Genomic DNA, 19,623 nt, shown 5'->3' on the forward strand with positions numbered 1-19,623 from the left:
CCCTAGTTCCTGTCTCTTCCACCTGTTCCAGCACCCTCTCTGAAGAGCTTTCCCCACCCAGCCACCAGGGCAAGAGGGAGGTTCGCTTCCTAGAGCTACAGAGGATTGCCTCGACTTCCAGTGAGAACAAGTATGTTCTGGGCCTCTCCTCCTGGGATGGGGTCTCCTCAAGTCCATCCAGTCCTCCAGATCTTGACTACTGGAGACTAAGCTGCAGGCCCACCTCTTAAATCATCAGGAAGTACTTGGAGGATGCTATAGATACAGGATTTCCCTTGTGATGTGTCATGGGTAGACCTCCCAAAAGCAGTTCCCTATTTATAGAAATGCCTTCTTCTCTGGAAAGATACATGTCCCTAGCCCTTCAACAAAGACAATTAAGACTCAGAAGAAGGGGAAAAAAAGTTTCTCCAGTCATGTCCTGAGGCATGAGGTAACCTTGCAGACAGAACACACTGGCCTCCTGCTTGTTATGGTCACTGATACTGCTCTATCCTGGCTGCTGCTGGTTATTTTAGTCCATGGATTCTAACCTGTACCTGTGCCATCTCCTTCCTCAGCTTCCTCTCAGGTTCTCCATCCTCCCCTATGAGTAACATCCTGCAGACCCCACAGTTCCAGATGAGACGGCTGAAGAAGCAGCTGGCCGACGAGAGGAACAACAGGGATGAGCTAGAGCTGGAGCTGGCTGAGAGCCGCAAGCTCCTCACTGAGAAGGGTAGGTACTTGGCACACTTTGGGTGCTGCCAATTGGACACCATTTTGGATTTTTCATCCAGGGAGGTTTCCCCTCCCTTTTTGTCTCTGTTGACCCTGGAGCTTAGGGCTCAGCCCTGGCTCAAGTGTCAGGCTGACGTGCTAGAAGGTGGGTTCTGTCCCTGCCCCGTGCTTCTTTCCTGGGGAGTAGACACCATGTGACTTCTCAGCTTTCTCCCCGTGTCCTGGTTCTGTGCTGAATCCTGTCTCCTCCCCTGCCTGAGGCAGATGCACAGATAGCCATGATGCAGCAGCGCATTGACCGCCTGGCTCTGCTGAACGAGAAGCAGGCAGCCAGCCCACTGGAGCCCAGGGAGCTTGAGGAGCTCCGTGGCAAGAACGAGAGGTATGGCTCTCTCAGCCCTCCTTCCAGTACCCAGTCCCTGCTGGTCCAGGCTAGGGGCAACAGCATCCTCTCACTGCTTCCCTCTCTGGCAGTCTCACCATGCGGTTGCATGAGACTCTGAAGCAGTGTCAGGACCTGAAGACAGAGAAAAACCAGATGGACCGCAAGATCAGTCAGCTTTCTGAGGAGAACGGGGACCTTTCCTTTAAAGTGAGTGAGGCTGGCTATACATAGAGGGTCTGGAAGTTTCCCCAAGAGGGTTGCTAATATTGCCCAGTACCTGGCTTAGGCTTCATTCTTTCCCCGGACCTGCATGCATAGCCACTTTCCTTGTCTTATCATTGGCTGCCACTACGTGGTCCAAAATTGGAGGTGTGATTAGCTGTCCTTGGAGGCCCCAGGGCCTAGGCTTTATGGAATAGTTGGAGTGTTGGTGCCAGTTTTCACCCTGAGTGATGATGACTACCTGCTCATGTCTCAGCTTCGTGAGTTTGCAAGTCACTTGCAGCAACTCCAGGGTGCCCTCAATGACCTGACAGAGGAGCACAGCAAGGCCACTCAGGAATGGGTGGAGAAGCAGGCCCGTCTGGAGAAGGAGCTCAGCACAGCCCTCCAGGATAAGGTAACCCTCTGCTTGGAATGTGCCCACAATCTGAACCCTTGTGCATAGTAAGTTCATTGCTTTGCTCTGTTCTGCTGTGCTGTTCCCTTGAGTAGTGAGCTGCCTTCTCATACATTAGTAGTATGCTATAATGGACTAGGTCCAGGATGCCTACAAAACCTGCAGCGTACAAGGTATGGATCTTGGAAAAGTTAATCAGTCCCTAAGGGGACTGATGACAAGCAGCTGCTCTGCTGACTATCATGAGATTGTCTGAAGCATTGACTTGTTGTAAGGGGTAAAGTAAGTTCTGAGTTAGTTGTGATTTCAGCTTGGGTTTCCCTTGCTATAAATGCTTGAGACCACAAGTGTGTCAGAGACTGAAGGTTTTCTCATTATGGAATGTTTACATAGACTTTGAGTTGAGCATCCCTAATCCAAAATTTACATTACTCTAAAATCCAAAACTTTTTTTTTTTTCTGTGTATGAGTATATTGCCTGCATGTAAGTGCACCTGTGTCGTGGAATGCCCTCAGAGGTCAGAAGACCCTGACCTCTGAAAGTGGAGTTATGGACAGTTGTTAGCCACCGTGTGGGTGCTGGGTTTCAAACCCTGGTCTTCTGCAAGAACAGCCAGTGTTCTTAACTGCCGAGCCATCTCTCCAGCCCCCCAAAACTATTTTTTAAGAGAGTCTGGCTATGTAGACTGTCTTTGTTTCCTATGTACTGGGATTACAGGCTTCTGCTACAATACCTTGCTCAAAATCCAAAAAACTTTTGGCATCATGTTGGAACTCAGAAAATTTAGGATTTGGGATCTTTGGATTTTATATTTTCAGATTAGGGATGCCCATCCTGTATCATTGTTACTGTCAATAAGAGCCTAACCCTGCTGCTTGTTAACCATGTAACCCTTGGGCACAGCATTTGGCATCTGGGTGGCAGGATCTTCCTTTGATGTAAAAGAGAGAGTAATAGCTCCCTCTCAGACTTGTGGGTGGATTAGGAAGGAGTTCAGAGATATATCAGCACAGTACCTGGTACCCACAATGGTGGGGAAGTGGGTGTGGGGCTGGACCACTGAGGCTCTGCTGGTGTTAATGCCCAGGGGCTGTTTTTAATATGATGGTGATTTGGATAGTCTGGGAATCAAGACTTGTCCAAGGAAGTATACATGGTAAGTAAATTGAAAGTTCACACTTTGACTTAGTTTGGCTTTAGACTTTGGACTAGAAAATCAGATCCTTGGAGGTCTAGACCTTGGATGATTTATTTTTTATTGTTACTGTTTTTGAAGTAGGGTTTTGTAGCCCAAACTGGTCTTTGAGCTGTTTATTTTATGTGTATGGTGTTTTGCTTGCATGTAAGTATACCACATGCATGCAATGTCTATGGAGGCCAGAAGAGGGTGTAGGCTACCCTGGAACTGAAGTTATGGACAGTTAGCCATTTTGTGGGTACCAGGAACGGAACATGGGTCCTCTGCAAGAGCAGTCAGTGCTCTTAACTGCTGAGCTTTCTCTCCAGCTCATCTGTGAACTTTTGACCCTCATGTCTCAGCTTTCCGAGTGCTAGGAGTTGCATCACCTAGCTCAGACCCATGGTTTCTAAGAGGTTTTCTCTAGGTCAGGACAAGGAGAGAGCTAGGTAACAGGATGGCAGTGTCTCGCTCTTTGTTGATACTCTTGAGGGCCTGAGTGGTCATCTGCTGCGTGTTATACTTCTCTGTTCACATGGATCTCTTGTTTACTCCAAGAAATGTCTTGAAGAGAAGAATGAAATCCTTCAGGGAAAGCTTTCCCAGCTGGAAGAACGGGCAGATCAACTGTGTGAGAACCTGACTCAGGAGAAGGGCGAGGTGCTGGGTGATGCCTTGCAGGTAGGAATACACAGGAGCAGCCTGTAAGACTGTGTGATGGGGTTGGTTCTTGGTGCTTCTCTGTTTACTGAGGAGTCATGCTGATCCCCGTTTGTCTCTTTATCCAAACAGCTGGAAACCTTGAAGCAAGAAGCAGCCACACTTGCTGCAGACAACACCCAGCTCCAAGCCCGGGTGCAGACCTTGGAGCATGAACAGGGCCAGCAGGAAGCCCAGCTACTCGCTGAGCGGGGCCGCTTTGAAGAAGAAAAGCAGCAGCTGGCCAGCTTGATTGCTGACCTGCAGAGCTCCATCTCCAGCCTCTGCCAGGCCAAGGAGGAGCTGGAGCAGGCCTCACAGGCTCAGGGGGCCCAGCTGACTGCCCACGTGGCCTCTCTAACAGCACTCAATGCCACCCTGCAGCAGCAGGATCAAGAGCTGGCCAGCCTGAAAGAGCAAGCCAAAAAGGAGCAGGCTGAGCTGGCACAGACCCTGCAAGAGCAAGAACAGGCCTCGCAAGGCCTCTGTCAGCAGGTGGAGCAGCTGAGCAGCAGCCTGAAACAGAAGGAGCAGCTGCTGGAAGAGGCAGCCAAGGAGCAGGAGGCAGCCAGGCGAGATCACGCCCAGCAACTGGCCAGTGTTACTGAGGCGCAAGAAGCCTCTCTAAGGGAGAGGGATGCTGCTCGCCAGCAGCTGGAAGCAATGGAGAAGGAGATGGCTGCCAAGCTAGAGAGTCTGCAGAAGCAACTTCAAGCTGCTAATGAAGCTCGGGACAGTGTGCAGACATCAGTCACACAAGCCCAGCAGGAGAAAGTAGAGCTCAGCCAAAAAGTAGAGGAACTCCATTCCTGTGTTGAAGCTGCCCACCAGGAACAGCGTCAGGCCCAGGCCCGGGTGACAGAGTTAGAGGCCCAACTGAAGGCTGAACAGCAAAAAGCAACCGAGATAGAAAAAGTGGCCCAGGAGAAAGGCCAGCTCCAAGAACAGCTACGGGTCCTTGAGGAGTCCTTGAAAATCACCAAGGGCAGCCTTGAGGAGGAGAAACGCAAGGCGGCAGATGCCCTGGAGGAGCAGCAACGCCATGTCACTGAACTAGAAGCAGAGTCCCGAAGCCTCATGGAGCAGCGTAAGCAGGAACAGAAGGAGTTAGAGGAAGAGAAGACTGAGCGAAAGGGGCTGGAGGCCCAATTACAGCAGCTTGGGAAAGCCCATCAGGCTGAGACTGAAGCCTTGCGGCAGGAGCTTGCAGAGACCACAGCTTCCCAGCATAGGGCTGAGAGTGAGTGTGAGCGGCTTGTCAAGGAAGTTGCTACCTGGCAAGGGAGGTTTGAAGACAGCCAGCAAGAAGAGGCACGGTATGGTGCCATGTTCCAGGAACAGCTGATGGCTCTGAAGGAGGAGTGTGTAAAGGCCCGCCAGGAGCTTCAGGAGGCAAAAGAGAAGATGGCAGGAGTAGAGGCCCACAGTGAGCTCCAGATAGGCCAGCAGCAGACTGAGCTAGCCCAGCTTCATGCCAACCTGGCCAGAGCCCTTCAGCAGGTCCAGGAGAAGGAAGTCAGAGCCCAGAAGCTGGCAGATGACCTCTCTACTCTGCAGGAGAAAATGGCTGCCACTAGCAAGGAGGTGGCCCGGCTGGAGGCCTTGGTGCGCAAAGCAGGTGAACAACAGGAAACAGCCTCCCATGAGCTATTCAAAGAGCCACCAAGGGCTAGTGACAGAGAGTCCAAATGGCTAGAAGAACAGCAGGGACGGCCATTCTGCAGCACACAGGCAGCACTACAGGCTATGGAGCGTGAGGCCGAACAAATGGGCAGCGAACTGGAGAGGCTGAGGGCAGCGCTCATGGAGAGCCAGGGGCAGCAGCAGGAGGAGCGTGGGCAACAAGAGAGGGAGGTAGCACGGCTGACTCAGGAGCGGGGCCAGGCCCAAGCTGACCTGGCCCAGGAGAAGGCAGCCAAGGCAGAGCTTGAGATGCGGCTACAGAATGCCCTCAACGAGCAGCGTGTGGAGTTCGCTGCCCTGCAGGAAGCACTGGCCCATGCCTTGAAGGAAAAGGATGGCAAAGACCAGGAGCTGGCCAAGCTTCGTGGACAGGAGGCAGCTCTAAAATCAGAGCTGAGAGAGCTTCAGCAGGACATGGAGCAGCTGAAAGCACTTCGGGTCAAGAAAGAAAAAGAGCACCCTGTAGGGGGCGCCAGTGGGGAAGATACTCTGGGCCCAGGAGCCCAGTTAGAGGCAGTTGGAAAGACAGAGCCTCCAGGCACTGAGCTGGAGACCTTGCAGGCAGAGGTGAGCAAGCTGGAGCAGCAGTGCCGCCGGCAGCAAGAGCAGGTTGAAGGCCTGGCACACAGCTTGGAGTCGGAGCGAGCTTCCCTGGCCGAGAGGGACAAGGCCCTGGAGACGCTGCAGAGCCAGTTAGAGGAGAAGGCTCGGGAGCTGGGGCACAGTCAAGCTGCTTCAGCCTCAGCTCAGAGGGAATTGACAGCCCTCCGTGCCAAGGCCCAGGACCATAGCAAGTCTGAGGAGGAATGGAAGGCCCAGGTAGCCCGGGGCCAGCAGGAGGCTGACAGAAAAAGCAGTCTTATCAGCAGCTTGGAAGAAGAGGTGTCCATCCTGAATCGCCAAGTCCTAGAGAAAGAGGGGGAGAGCAAAGAGTTAAAACGCCTAGTTATAGCTGAGTCAGAGAAGAGCCAGAAGCTAGAAGAGAGGCTGCGCCTGCTTCAGGCAGAAACAGCCAGCAACAGTGCCAGAGCAGCGGAACGCAGCTCAGCTCTGCGGCAGGAAGTACAGAGCCTCCGGGAGGAGGTGGAGAAACAGCGTGTGGCTTCAGAGAACTTGCGGCAGGAGCTGGCCTCACAGGCCGAGCGAGCTGAAGAACTGGGCCAAGAATTGAAGGCGTGGCAGGAGAAGTTCTTCCAGAAGGAACAAGCGCTCTCTGCCCTGCAGCTGGAGCACACCAGCACACAGGCCCTGGTGAGCGAGCTGCTGCCTGCCAAGCATCTCTGCCAGCAGTTGCAGGCTGAGCAGGCAGCTGCGGAGAAGCGCCACCGGGAGGAGCTGGAGCAGAGCAAGCAGGCAGCTGGAGGGCTGCGGGCAGAGCTGATGAGGGCACAGAGGGAGCTTGGGGAACTAGTGCCGTTGCGACAAAAGGTGGTGGAGCAGGAGCGAGCAGCCCAGCAGCTTCGGGCAGAGAAGGCCAGCTATGCAGAGCAACTGAGCATGCTGAAGAAGGCTCATGGCTTGCTGGCAGAGGAGAACCGGGGGTTGGGAGAGCGGGCCAGCCTTGGCCGGCAGTTCCTGGAAGTGGAGCTGGATCAGGCCCGTGAGAAGTATGTCCAGGAGTTAGCAGCTGTGCGTGCTGATGCTGAGACCCGTCTGGCTGAGATGCGGCAAGAAGCACAGAGCACAAGCAGGGAGCTGGAGGTGATGACTGCCAAGTATGAGGGTGCCAAGGTGAAGGTCCTGGAAGAAAGGCAGCGGTTCCAGGACGAGAGGCAGAAACTCACTGCCCAGGTAAATTGTCCAGTCCAGCCATCCCCCCGACAGATCCAAACCTGAGCACATGGAAGTATTGTTCCTCTGCATTCCCTAACCTCCTGGCTAGCACACTACAATAGCTTGCCTGCCCTCATTCACTGGGTGGCAGAAAAAGAAAGAGGACTGGTAGACTCCCAAGTTAGTTGTTGTCATCCTAAAAAAAATGTTCAAGCTAGCTGTGGCGCACACCTCTAATCCCAGCATTTGGGAGGCCAAAGGTGCCCAGGAAGATCATGAATTTGAGGCCAGCTTGGAGTTGCATAGTTAGACCCCGTCTGAATTTCCACACCCCCTTCCCTCCAAAAAAAAAGGAGGAAAATATCTATGGCCTCCCTTTCTTTGAAGGCTTTGATCCTGGAGAGTCAAGTTGTGATGACCTAGAGCCCCAATGGCTGCTGGGAGTAGAAGCAGCCAAACTGGATTGATTGGTTTTGAAACACCATTCCATGTGGCTCAGGTTTGAACTCACTCTGCAGCCAAAGACAGCCTTGAACTCCTATCGTATCTCCACAAGTGTGATTACAGGCATGCATCCCCACATCTGGCTTAAACTGGCATTTTTTTTTTTTTTTTTAAGCTGAGCAAATGTAGTCCCTAGAGGAAATGCCAGAGCCCAGGTGAAGTCAGCCTGGCAGTGGCGCCATCTCACTGTCTCTGTTGCTCCTCCCCCATGCACAGGTGGAGCAGCTAGAGGTATTTCAGAGAGAGCAGACTAAGCAGGTAATGCCTGGGGTTCTGGATAAATGCTGGCTGCTTAAGCGGTGACCAGTCTCAGTGCATGACCCCTGCTGCAGCTTGCTCCGCCAGCTCCTGTTGTGAACTGTTTGTGAAGGGGGCAGGGTCAAGCCATGGAATCCAGGCCCAGGCTACCCAGGAGTGCAGTGTTATGGGCCCTCTCTTGGGTCACATCCCACCCATCCCAGGTCGGCTGCTCCCTTTCTGCACTTTCTCTCACCTGTTAGGGACAAGGGGTAGCATAGGTTTCACCTCTTCCAGACCTGCTCTAATAACAGACTCAATCCTCATGATTCTAAAACCTTTAGTTCTGTTTTGACTTACTTTGGCCTTGTTTAGATGAGCACCCTTCTTTCCATAGAGTATGGATTTATCCAAATCATAAAAGTAAAGGGGCTGGAGAGATGGCTCAGTGGTTAAGAGCACTGACTGCTCTTGCAGAGGACCCAGGTTCAATTCCCAGCACCCATATGGTAGCTATGAACCGTCCTTAACTCCAGTTCCAGGGGAATCCAAAGCCCTCTTCTGACCTCCATGGCATTGTACAACACGAGTGCACTCACATACATGCAGGCAATACACACATATACATAAAATTTTAAAAATTAACTTTTTTTAAGTGATATATAAGGCAGCCCTTGAAGGAGAGGCACCATGATGAGCTCAGAACACTCACCCAGCACTCTCTAGACCAGAGGCCAGAGCTTCACACAGAACTGTCTGGAGAAGGAAGCTCAAGATTGAGAGACGCAGAAGGGGTCTGGGCCAGATGGGCCATATGGTCTGGTTGCCTCCTTCTCTTTCACAAGGTTCTCTGTGCTCCCTAGCGGCTACACAGCTGGTATTTAGTAAGAGCACCTTCTCCACTGCCCTCCTTCCCAGTCACTGAAGGCCTGCCAAGGAAGTGGGCCCTGCATTCCTCTTGTCACCTCCTCCAAGGAGATTGAGGTGATGTGGACAATCAGTTTGAAAAGCAAGCAGTTAGCAGTGGAGCATTTTACCTCTCCCTCTGCTGCCTGGTCATGCTTGAACCCCCCAGATGCCTGGAGGAACCAGGGGTGCTTGTGGCTATTATGATCCATTTTTGTTCCCTTCCTCCTCTGGCTCTTCTTTATGGGAGTTGGGAGGCGGGACTTGGGTATGTGTGCTGCCCCTGCTCTTGTCCTCTAGCAGTCTATCCCCCCATTGCTAACCACAGCTGTCACGCTGCTAGCACCAGCCCTAATAGCAGATGGAGATTGGGAAGAGGTCTGAGTACCTGAGAGCTTTGCTTTGGCACTTTCTAGGAAGGGAGGGTTGGATTTACATGGGAAACGTCTGCTAGAGCATCAGACTAACTGTTTTATTTTTTTCCTTTTTTTTAAAAAAAAAATATATTTTATGTGTATGAATGGTTGCCTGCATGTATGTGCACCACATGCGTGGCTGGTGCACATGGAGGTCAGAAGAGGGCACTGGATCTCTTGGAACTGGAGATAACAGTTAGGAGCCGCCATGTGGGTGCTGGAAACCGAATCCATGTTTCAGTGCTGTGCCATCTTCTAGCCCCATAGGTGCCCTGTTCATGCCGCCAGTCTAGGCAGGTTGGGGTTGGGGAACAGGATGCAGCAGGGATGTGGAAAGCTGGCAGCTCTGAAGAGTCAGCTGCTGACTTGGGGATTGCAGGCTAGAGATGGAGCAAGTATGGGCAGGTGGCCTTGGCAACATAACATCTATTTGGGGCCACCACAGACCCTGATAGCAGGTTGTTACCTATGTAGAAGACAGAGGAGTCTGGGGTAATGGTCTAGGGGAACCCCCTAGTTGAGTCTAGGTTTCCTGAATTTTCTCTCCCCTCTGCTATTCCCCAGGTGGAAGAACTGAGTAAGAAACTGGCAGAGTATGACCAAGCCAGCAAGGTGCAGCAGCAGAAACTGAAGGTGGGACAGCTGTGCTCACAGGCCTGGCCTCTACCTCAGAGCAAGAGGGTGGAGGAATGACCACTCCAAATCCTTGGACTGTGGTGGTGTAGGGTCAGAGCAGGGGTAACCTTGGAGGAGGTTGGTTGCCCAGGAGGCCATCCCGAGGCTTGGAAGTCCTGGGTTTGCCTTTTAGGACCTTTCACGGGAAGGCCTTCTCCCTTCATTACAGCAGCAAGACACCTGTAAAAAAATATCTTAAAAAATAATGAAGGGCCAGGGGTATAGCTCAGTGGTAGAGCACTTACCTAGCACATAGAAGGCCCTAGGTTCAGTCAGCACCTTTAAAAAGAAAATGTGTACACTAGCCACATTTCCCTGCTCTATATGTGTGTGGCTAGTGGCTACCTTGTGAGACAGTGAAGATTCAGCAAGTTCCTTCATCCCATAAAGTTCTATGGAACAGCACTGGTCTAAGTATTCTGGGCTGAAGATGTGAGAGTCTTAACAGTACCTACTATTACATTTTATCAATCAATCAATTTATTGACTGACTGACTGGCTGATTGATGGATGTATGGATCAGTCTTTTGAGACAGGGTCTCCCTGTAGCCCTATCTGGCCTGGAAATGACTAAGTAGTCCTAGATGGCCTCAATCTCCACAGAAATCCACCTGCCTCTGTCTCCCAAGTGCTGGGTTTAAAAGGCCTATGCCACCACACCCAGCTATGCCCAGCTATTTATTTTTGAGACAAGGTCTCGTCATGTAGCCCATAGTGCTGGGATCACAGTCGTGTACTGTAATGACCAGTTAATACTTTTAATTGTTACCTTCTTTGTTCTAATGGTTGCTTTTTGCAGCTCTAAGCTTCACATCTGTTAGTCCAGGGCAAAGAAATTGGGCAGCATTGGGACTTGCCTAGCATACAGAAGGTCCTGGGTTCCATATGTTGATAGGAGCTATGGATCCCAGGCGTAACATCCGCAGTGTTACAAATGATAAACAGGTTTATCATGTTCCTTTTAGGAGATAGGAGAGCTACTAATGGGATGCGCCTATCCAGAATCCGTAGCAGACCAAGCTGACATTGCAGGTGACAGTCAGGTGCAGGCCTACTCTTTAGGAGTTGTAGTCTGGATAAGAGGCAGTTATGGCATCGTAAATGAGTTTCCATAGGCTTTGGGGTTAGGTGGACCATGTTCAGGTCTTGTTCTGTGCTGTTCACTGTGACCTAGGTCAGTTTGCCTAAATCTCTGAACTCATTTTCTTCATCTCTGTAATGAGAATAAAAGTTACTTCTCAAAGTAGTTTGGAAAAGTGAGCCCCTGTCACATGCTAGTGCCACCTACTGTGCTCTGCACCCAGGTGCTCTCTGAAGATCGATTTTCTCTTCCTTTGGGAGATTGTGTGTGTGTAATGAGACGCTGTGTGCCTAGTCTCAAAGAAAGCAGGCAGAGATGACAACTCTGAGCCAGATGATAGAAGCTGGTCAGAAAAGCATCCACAAAAAGGAGTCTGGGAGGATGTGTGGTGTTTCTGTAGGGCTGTAGTTGGGACTGTGAGTTGCTGAGGCAGGAATTCTGAGGGAATGTATGCATGCAGAACTCAGAATACCTGTGGAGCCTGAGCAGCAAGTGTAGGCCAGTGGATTTGGGTTGGAGCAGCTAGAGCTGCCCTTCTGACTGGCCTTTCTTTCAGGCTTTCCAGGCCCAGGGAGGTGAGAGCCAGCAGGAGGTCCAGCGCCTCCAGGCACAGCTGAGTGAGCTGCAGGCCCAACTGAGCCAGAAGGAACAGGCCGCTGAGCATTATAAGCTGCAGGTGAGGAGCTGGGAATGGGCTTGCTCTCTTCCTTCTCCTCTAAAGAGTCTGCTGTACCTACCTACCTTATCTCTCCACACAGATGGAGAAAGCCAAGACCCATTATGATGCCAAGAAACAGCAGAACCAAGAGCTGCAGGAACAGCTTCGGGACCTGGAGCAGCTGCAGAAGGAGAACAAGGAGCTGCGGGCTGAAGCTGAACGTCTGGGCCGTGAGCTGCAGCAGGCAGGACTGAAGACCAAGGAGGCTGAACAAGCCTGCCGCCACCTTACTGCCCAGGTGCGCAGCCTGGAGGCACAGGTAAGCTAAACAGATGCACCTTACCCCTGTACTGTTGAACCCATACTCTCCTCTCCAAGGCCACCCCTGCTTTTATGCTTCCCTTCATTCTTTTTTCTTTTTGGTCTTTTTGAGACAGGGTCTCCCTGTAGCCCCAGGCTGGCTCCAACTCACAGAGATCCGCCTGCCTCTGCCTCCCCAGTACTGGGATCAAAGGCGTGCACCACCACACCTGGTTGCTTTCCTTCATTCTTCCCAGGTTGCCCATGCAGATCAGCAGCTTCGAGACCTGGGTAAATTTCAGGTGGCAACTGATGCCTTAAAGAGCCGTGAGCTCCAGGTCAAACCCCAGCTGGATTTGAGTATTGACAGCCTGGATCTGAGCTGTGAGGAGGGGACACCATGCAGTGTCACCAGGTCAGGGGACATGCCTCTACCCCTTGTCTGTTCACTGAGTGCCTGGTATTCTAGGCACTGGACTAGGAAAATAATATGTGGACCCTTTGCCTTCTGAAAGTTTGTTCTTGGGAATTGGGGATAAAACTGAAGTGTTGTAGATGTGATGTCAGATGTCTGCTTAGGGTGCAGTTGAGGTGGAAAAGAAATGGTCAAGAAAGCCTCAGTGGAAGCTGTCTCACCTACTGAGAGTGTTAATAGAATCCACAGGTGTGTGCAGAACCTTGTGGCTGAGTGGGCCCAAGAACTCAAAGAGGCTAGACTTGATCCTAAAGACCCAAGCAACCTCAAAGGGCTGAATTTAGGACTACAAGGTTGAATCTTGCATCTTTAGAGTCTTCTGAGAGTATAGAAGTCAAGGATTAAAGGACAGTTACTGTTTATCAAACACTGTACTGTACTTACTATGTACCAGTGTTCTGAGTACTTAAAACAATTACAACTTCCTTTTTTACCCCCAACAATCCTCTGAGGCAGATTATTATTTATTATATCTATCTTTAAGCAGATGGAACCAGGGCTTAGAGGGGCAGTGACTGGACTAGGCTCTTGTGGAGCTGGGACTTGAACTTGGGCAGCCTGATCTATGTCCTTGCCTGTCACCACTCTGCAATCTGACTCAGATGCCAGTCTAAATCTAGGTGACAGGATAGGAGAGCTACTTAGAAGGCTGGTAGTTGACTAGGTGTGGCAGGAGAGGTCAGACCACACCCACATTTATTACGATTTGAGGACTCTGAAGGTATTCTTCCTTACTGAATAGGAAATGCAGGAAGACCAGGCAGGGAGGCCCTGTTGTGGAGGAGCTGCGGCTGCTATGGAAGGTCTGAGGCATTGGCTTTCTAGCCTAGAGAGCAGGGCCTGGGAGTTGGCAGTATGAAGTGGTTAGAGGCAGCTGAGAGTAGACTGAAAAGCCTTTTCTTGGTACCTCTGAAAAATTATAGCAATAGTGTGCTTGTGGTGAGTGTAAGAAAGAGCCCCTTTGGGGTAAGGAAACAGAACGCCTTCTGACCTAGGAACTGCATCTAAGTGAGTTGCTTTTCTACAGCAAGCTGCCTCGTACCCAGCCAGATGGCACCAGTGTTCCTGGAGAGCCAGCCTCACCTATTTCCCAGCGCCTGCCCCGCAAGGTGGAATCCCTGGAGAGCCTGTACTTCACTCCCATTCCTGCTCGGGGTCAGCCTCCTCTGGAGAGCAGCTTGGACTCCTTGGGGGACGTCTTCCCCGACTCAGGCCGTAAGACCCGCTCTGCTCGCAGGCGAACCACACAAATCATCAACATTACCATGACAAAGGTAAGGCTGCTGAGTATGGGCCTGCAAGGTAGAAATGCCATTTCCTCTCCAAGGGTCCTCAGTCAGGAGCAGGCAGGGATGACCAAATCCATAAGGTACAAATGGGAAAGCTGAGCTCTTGAGAAAGGGAGTAACTTGCTTAGGGCCTCTTATATAGAAAGGACGGGACCTACCTGACTGGAAGGCTAGTGTGTCTATCCCTTTTGTAGCCCAGGCAGATAATAGGAGACATTACAGCTCAGCCTGAGCCTCTGGACCCCTGTATGGCTGAGATGTAGCATGGCATGGTTCGTAGTGGACTGCTACTGCTTGACTCTGGGTTCTTGCCTTTATTTCTGTTTCCAGGAGATTGGGAAACAGGTGCCTTTGGTAAGCTTTCTACTACCAAGAATCTGGGGAAATTCTAGATGTTTGGACTCCAGGAACCTGGGATGGAGAGATGGCAGAGGTTATAGGCTGAGCCCCACAAGATAGCTCAGGAGGTGTGGGTTCTAGCTCTTAGCCCAGCCACTTCCTAGCTGTTTGATTGGGGGGCTTACTCATCTTCTAACCTCTGAAATGGGCTGATAGCAAGCATCTCCTTCCCTCCCTCCAGGTATTTTTAATAGGTTTTGTGAGTCTTGGCAACTTCATCATCTCATGAGGGCTTCTGGTAGTGAGGCCTATTTGCACACATGCAATCTAAGGAGTTTTTAAAAGCAGTGTGGGAACATAGACATCTGGGAGCTCAGGGGACAGAAGATGGTGGTGGCTTCATAGTGTGAATGATTCATTCTTTCTCCTAGAAGCTAGATATGGAGGAGCCAGACAGTGCTAACTCATCCTTCTATAGCACGCAGTCTGCCCCTGCTTCCCAGGCTGTCCTGCGAGCCACCTCTTCTACCCAGTCTCTGGCCCGTCTGGGTTCTCCTGATGACGGCAACTCAGCTCTGCTTAGTCTGCCTGGCTATCGGCCTACCACTCGAAGCTCTACTCGTCGCTCCCAGGCCAGGGTGTCCAGTGGGGCCCCACAAGGTAAACCCTGGCACAGGGAAGAAGCAAGCTTTCAGAAGCTCAAGGCTAGCCTCTTTTCTCCTGAATTTTTTTATATGTGAGTGTTTTGCCTACATGTATGTGAGTGCACCATGTGTGTGCAGTGCCACCAGAAACCAAAAGAGGTCACCGGATCTTCTAGAACTGGAGTTAGAGATGGTTATTTGGACCCAGATCCTCTACAAGAACAGCTAGTACCCTTAATGGCTGAGCCATCTCTCTCCAAGGCTAGCCTCCTTTGCTACCTTTCTGTACCAACACCACCATCTCTCCGGAGTTCTTGCAGTCTCGGCCTTGCCTGTCCATCTAGAGCTGCTGCACCCAAAGCAGTCTGAACCAGAGATGCTCACCTAACTTTAGCTTGAGGTTTCATGTAATGATACTTGTCGGAGTCCTCCAATCTCCTTTTTAAGAGGCTCTAGAAGAGTTAGTCTGGTCAGATTAGTAGATGATGTGTAACTGCAGCCCTGTTCACTATTGTGCTTCATAGGAAGGAACAGCTTCTACATGGGCACTTGTCAGGATGAGCCTGAGCAGCTGGACGACTGGAACCGCATTGCAGAGTTGCAGCAGCGCAACAGAGTATGCCCCCCGCACTTGAAGACCTGCTATCCTCTGGAGTCCAGGGTGAGACCTGGGGTTACTGAAAGACCTCCCATACTGGCATTCCTTCTCTCTCAGCTTCTGTCCTAGTTTGCTTCTGTTGCTGTGCTAAAACCACAATTAAAAACAACTTGGGGAAGAAAGGGTTTATTTCAGTTTGTAACTCCCAGGTCACAGTCCATCCATGAGAGAAGTCAGGCAGGACCTAAGCTGGGAACCTGGAGGCAGAAACTGAAGCAGAACCCATGGAGGAACACTGCTTACTGGCTTGCTTCCACTGGCTTGTTCATCTACCTTTTTAAAAATTTTTATTTTGTGTGTATGCGTGTATTGCCTGCATGTATGTGAGTGAACCCATGTCGTGCAATGCCATGGAGGTCTGAAGAGGGTGTTGGATCCTCTGGAACTGGAATTACGGACAGTTGTTAGCTGCCATGTGGGTGCTGGGATTTGAACTTGGGTCTTCTGCAAGAACAACTAGTGTTCTTAACCGCTGAGCCATCTCTCCAGCCCCTCATCTACCTTTTTTATACAGCCCAGGCCCACCTGCTCAGGGACAGCACTGTTCACAGTGGGCTGAACCCTCACACATAAATTAGCAATCAAGAAAATGCCCCACAGACATGCCCAAAGGCCAATCCTCAACTGTGGTTCCTTCTCAGATGACTCTAGTTTGTGGTTAGTTTTTGTACACTTTCTTAAGTGCCACCTGTGATTTACTAGTTTAGCCTGAGTATTGGAGCCCTGGGCCTCTGGTCTGCGAGGGAAGGTGATCTCATGCTTCCAGGTGGAATGGCAGCTAGCACTCAGGAGTGTCACAGTGGGCTGGGGCCCAAAGAGACATCTACTCAGGACTACTGGCCATTCATGAGGATATAGGTGGAAAACAGGAAGAGAGGGTTTTTTAAAGATACTGCTGCCTCCACCCGTGCAGCCTTCCCTAAGCCTGGCCACCATCACCGATGAGGAGATGAAAACCGGAGATCCTCGGGAGACCCTGCGCCGAGCCAGCATGCAGCCAACCCAGATTGCTGAGGGTGCTGGCATTACCACCCGCCAGCAGCGCAAACGGGTCTCCTTAGAGACCCACCAGGGCCCTGGCACCCCTGAGGTAGGTGGTGGTTGCTTCTGTGTTTTGTTCTCTTTGGCACTGTGGCCATATCAGGTCTAATGCAGCAAGTCTAAATTGTGAATTAGAGGGGAAGTGTTTCTCTCCAAGGACAGATGAGGCTGTTGGGGAGGGGAACAGGTTGATGGAGATCCACTCAGCTCTGAGAGGCCAAGATCCCTGGTTTTGAATGTGATGTCCTCTTGGCTTTGTCTGTCTAATTCTTTTGCCTCACAGTCCAAGAAGGCTACCAGCTGTTTCCCACGCCCCATGACTCCCCGGGACCGACATGAAGGGCGCAAACAAAGCACCACTGAAGCCCAGAAGAAAGCAGCTCCAGCTGTTCTTAAACAGGTTTGGCTGGGACTGAAGTAGGGAAGGAAGGCCAAGTGAGGCCTTGCTGGCAGAGCTCCAGAGCAGCGAGCTGACCTGGAAAGATCTCTCAGTTGACAGACCTTCCCTCACAGGCTGACCGGCGCCAATCAATGGCCTTCAGCATCCTTAACACACCCAAGAAGCTGGGGAATAGTCTTCTGCGGCGAGGCATTTCAAAGAAGACCCCAGCGAAGGCCTCCCCTGGTACCCGCAGTGGAACCCGCCGCTCTCCACGCATCGCTACCACCACAGCCAGCGCTACATCTGCTGCTGCCACCCCTCGGACCAAGGGCAAGGTAGAGAAGCACTGGGAGAGAAGGGAAACCCAGTGAAAACATGAGTGCCCCCTAGACTGTCCCCTTAGGGCAGCATCCAAGGCAGGGCCAGGCTAGGCCACTGGAGGGGGGAGGGTACCCCAATCCTGGTTAGCAGTTCATTACTGGAGAAAAGCACTGATCACTCCAAGTTTCTTAGGTATGGCCAGCAACTGGTAACCAGAAGGCAGGTGTCTAGGGCTCACAAAGGAAAAGCGTCCCAGTCAGGGGTCTTCTGAGCCAGCTAGCAGACACTGGCAGCATAAGACAATCTGGCCATGTGACTCTCTCTCTTTCAGGCAAAGCATTAAAGAGCCAGTACCAGTGCGTGGCCCTACCTGTATCCCCAGCGCTGACCTTGCCTGGTCCTTTTCCTTCTACTGTCCCTCTCAGTGCCTTCTCTCGGCTCTCAGGCCAATGGTGGCCAGTCCCCCAGACAGTGATGCCTGCCTGCACCCTGGCCTGGTACCTGGACTTCACTGGTGCCTTCTAGGCACCTTCTCAGAGCTGGCCTGAGAGGCTTGGAGCTTAGACAGTGTCGGTCTTCTCCCTCTCTTGCCTCCTGAATTTTTTTTCTTGGAGCAAAATCCACTTCTCCATCATAACCAGATTTGAGGCTGGCTTTTTGTGACTGGCTTTTTGAGCCCAGTCTTCCTTAGCCTCTGGATCTAGAAGGGACCATTGGAGAAGCAGGCCTTGGTTCCTGCTATTCCTGGTGGCTGGGCCTAGCAGGGGCCCTTGCTCTTGAAGCCCAGGACTGGGCATTACCTGGTGGGAGCCTCTGCTCTATCTGTTCCCATCCACCCAAGGGCACAGCTGCCTGGAGGATGGATGCTCTTTTCCAGGACAAATGGGTCCTGGGTCTCAGGGGTGGGGTAGGGGGCAGTCTTCAACGGCAGCTCACACCTCACCTTCCCCAGACTTGCACTGGGGTGGGATTTGAAATGATGGGAAGGTTTTGAAGGGCCGGGGATGGATTTTTTTCTAAATGTTATTACTTGTAAATAAAGTCTATTTTTCTCCCTCGAGTGCTGAGCTGTTTTGGTTGGCATGGGAACTTAGGGAAACTTCTTTGGAGCCTGCCTTTGCTCCTGCCCAGTATTTAAACCACCTCCCTTCTCTCATCTCTCCCTCCTGGAATCACGTTGTCCAGAATCCCACACTTCATTTCTGACGTCTGTCCTGACTAGTATTATGGGCCGATTTCTTTTCTTTTTCAGGACACAGTTTCTGTGGATAGAACTAGGACCTAAGAAACTGAGCAGAGGCGGAGATACTCCCATTGAACAATCCTTTATGACAACTTTTGGGTCCTGCCCAGAGTGACAAAAAGATATGATCTGAAGCAGCACTGCCCGATCCGTTCCTTGAGACAGGACACTGCTGTTTGCAGTGAGCAGAGAAAACAAAAATTAGTTACATGCAATATGAAGTCAATGCTGAACATGGACAGAGCTCAGTGTAGAGGTCACTGGTGAGGTGACATTTCAGCCAGGCTTCAGGGTTCACCTGCTGGCTTGGTAAGAATGGTGACCCAAGTGAGCAGAAGCCTGACAGGCCTCTAGAAAGTCATGTTGAGAGTGTGGGCAGGGCGGTGGCTTGGCTAAGATGCTGCCAGTTCTCAGGTTCCTGAGCAGAATAGCAGTGGGATGAATAGGACATCAGAAAAGTTTATGGGGAGTAAGACAGGACAGGCAGGAGGAATTCTAAGGGCTTAGTTACTGAGACGTTCTGGGTGGACAAGAAAGAAGCTTGAGCTTGAGGAGGTGGGTAGACAGGTGGCTGCAAGAATCAGCCATTCCCCTGCAGAGCCTACGGCAGAAACTTCACCCTCCATGTACATCACCCTCCACACAGATAGGAGCTGAGCTCTGGTCAAGGCTATTCGATTGTTGGCTTTGTGCCAACTCCTGGCCCTGCTGATGTCGGTCCCGAGCTGTGGCTGGAGGGGAAGGTTTCTTGAGAGGCAGACAGGATTGTCCTCAGCCCATCCTGGGGAAGTGAAGACACAGAGTTAAGAGGAAATGCCTGGTCCCTTTCCTCTAGGCTTTCTCCCTCAACCCTCCAAATCTGTCCTAAGTTCCTTGTTTTGACCTCTGGGAATGGTGGGCATTAGCTTGGATGCCGCCCTGGCATAGCCCACCCTTTCCCTGATAGCAGAGCTCCTATTCCTGAATGCCTGCCTTCTGGTTCTTCATCCAGAGCTGGGCCAGCACGATGTGATGCTGGGCCACCTGTCCAGGGTCCGTAAACACACAGGAGAAGTTGGTGCTTCGTAGAGTGGGGCTCAGTTCCTCCAGTACCAAGGCCCTCTGCAGCCAGGTGCTTGTGCGCCCGTGCTCTCGGCTAGAGCAGAACAAAGTCAGAGGTGGGCAGAGAGGCCTCCCTCCTACTACCCTTACTCTTAAGACCCCTCACCTGATACGACCCTCCCTCAGCTGGCCTGGGAGGTGCTCAATGAAAGAACCATTACCCAGCCAGTAGAGGATGCTGAAGTGGGGGAAGTGGCTGCAGGCAGTACAGGACAAGGTCAGCGTTCCATCTAGGAGCACATGTGGCTGTTAGTCTTGTATACAGCAATCTCCCACTGCCACACCCCCCCCCCCCC

The 19,623-nt window shown here is 51.6% G+C and overlaps 2 protein-coding genes across 16 annotated transcripts in view; one reads left to right on the top strand and one right to left on the bottom strand.

The window, feature by feature from the left end:
* Numa1 (nuclear mitotic apparatus protein 1) overlaps positions 1 to 18,043 on the top strand; it is an 82,881-nt gene extending 64,838 nt beyond the window's left edge. For 11 of the 14 annotated variants that reach the window (XM_008854080.3, XM_029556620.1, XM_029556621.1 and 8 more), the window contains exons 8-26: positions 7 to 130; positions 561 to 718; positions 985 to 1,102; positions 1,195 to 1,312; positions 1,584 to 1,724; positions 3,461 to 3,583; positions 3,695 to 7,075; positions 7,778 to 7,819; positions 9,685 to 9,753; positions 11,433 to 11,552; positions 11,635 to 11,853; positions 12,092 to 12,249; positions 13,337 to 13,583; positions 14,369 to 14,597; positions 15,106 to 15,242; positions 16,153 to 16,329; positions 16,564 to 16,680; positions 16,794 to 16,997; positions 17,315 to 18,043. In XM_008854080.3, coding sequence (XP_008852302.1) covers positions 7 to 130; positions 561 to 718; positions 985 to 1,102; positions 1,195 to 1,312; positions 1,584 to 1,724; positions 3,461 to 3,583; positions 3,695 to 7,075; positions 7,778 to 7,819; positions 9,685 to 9,753; positions 11,433 to 11,552; positions 11,635 to 11,853; positions 12,092 to 12,249; positions 13,337 to 13,583; positions 14,369 to 14,597; positions 15,106 to 15,242; positions 16,153 to 16,329; positions 16,564 to 16,680; positions 16,794 to 16,997; positions 17,315 to 17,326 — 5,894 coding nt within the window. In that variant the 3' untranslated portion in view covers positions 17,327 to 18,043. The remainder of the gene's footprint in view (positions 1 to 6; positions 131 to 560; positions 719 to 984; positions 1,103 to 1,194; positions 1,313 to 1,583; positions 1,725 to 3,460; positions 3,584 to 3,694; positions 7,076 to 7,777; positions 7,820 to 9,684; positions 9,754 to 11,432; positions 11,553 to 11,634; positions 11,854 to 12,091; positions 12,250 to 13,336; positions 13,584 to 14,368; positions 14,598 to 15,105; positions 15,243 to 16,152; positions 16,330 to 16,563; positions 16,681 to 16,793; positions 16,998 to 17,314) is intronic. The other 3 variants (XM_029556625.1, XM_008854088.2, XM_029556626.1) reach the window with 2 other exon arrangements.
* A 254-nt stretch (positions 18,044 to 18,297) lies between these two features.
* The window catches only part of Il18bp (interleukin 18 binding protein), a 4,757-nt gene continuing 3,431 nt past the window's right edge, over positions 18,298 to 19,623 (bottom strand). For both annotated transcript variants that reach the window (XM_008854075.3, XM_029556619.1), the window contains 3 exons: positions 19,434 to 19,557; positions 19,199 to 19,361; positions 18,298 to 19,007 (listed from right to left, as the gene is read on the bottom strand). In XM_008854075.3, the coding sequence (XP_008852297.1) occupies positions 18,897 to 19,007; positions 19,199 to 19,361; positions 19,434 to 19,557 (398 nt within the window). In that variant the 3' untranslated portion in view covers positions 18,298 to 18,896. The remainder of the gene's footprint in view (positions 19,008 to 19,198; positions 19,362 to 19,433; positions 19,558 to 19,623) is intronic.

This window comes from Nannospalax galili, unplaced genomic scaffold (genome assembly GCF_000622305.1).
Source record: "Nannospalax galili isolate Female #2095 unplaced genomic scaffold, S.galili_v1.0 scaffold1387, whole genome shotgun sequence".
NCBI classification, from domain to species: Eukaryota; Metazoa; Chordata; class Mammalia; order Rodentia; family Spalacidae; genus Nannospalax; species Nannospalax galili.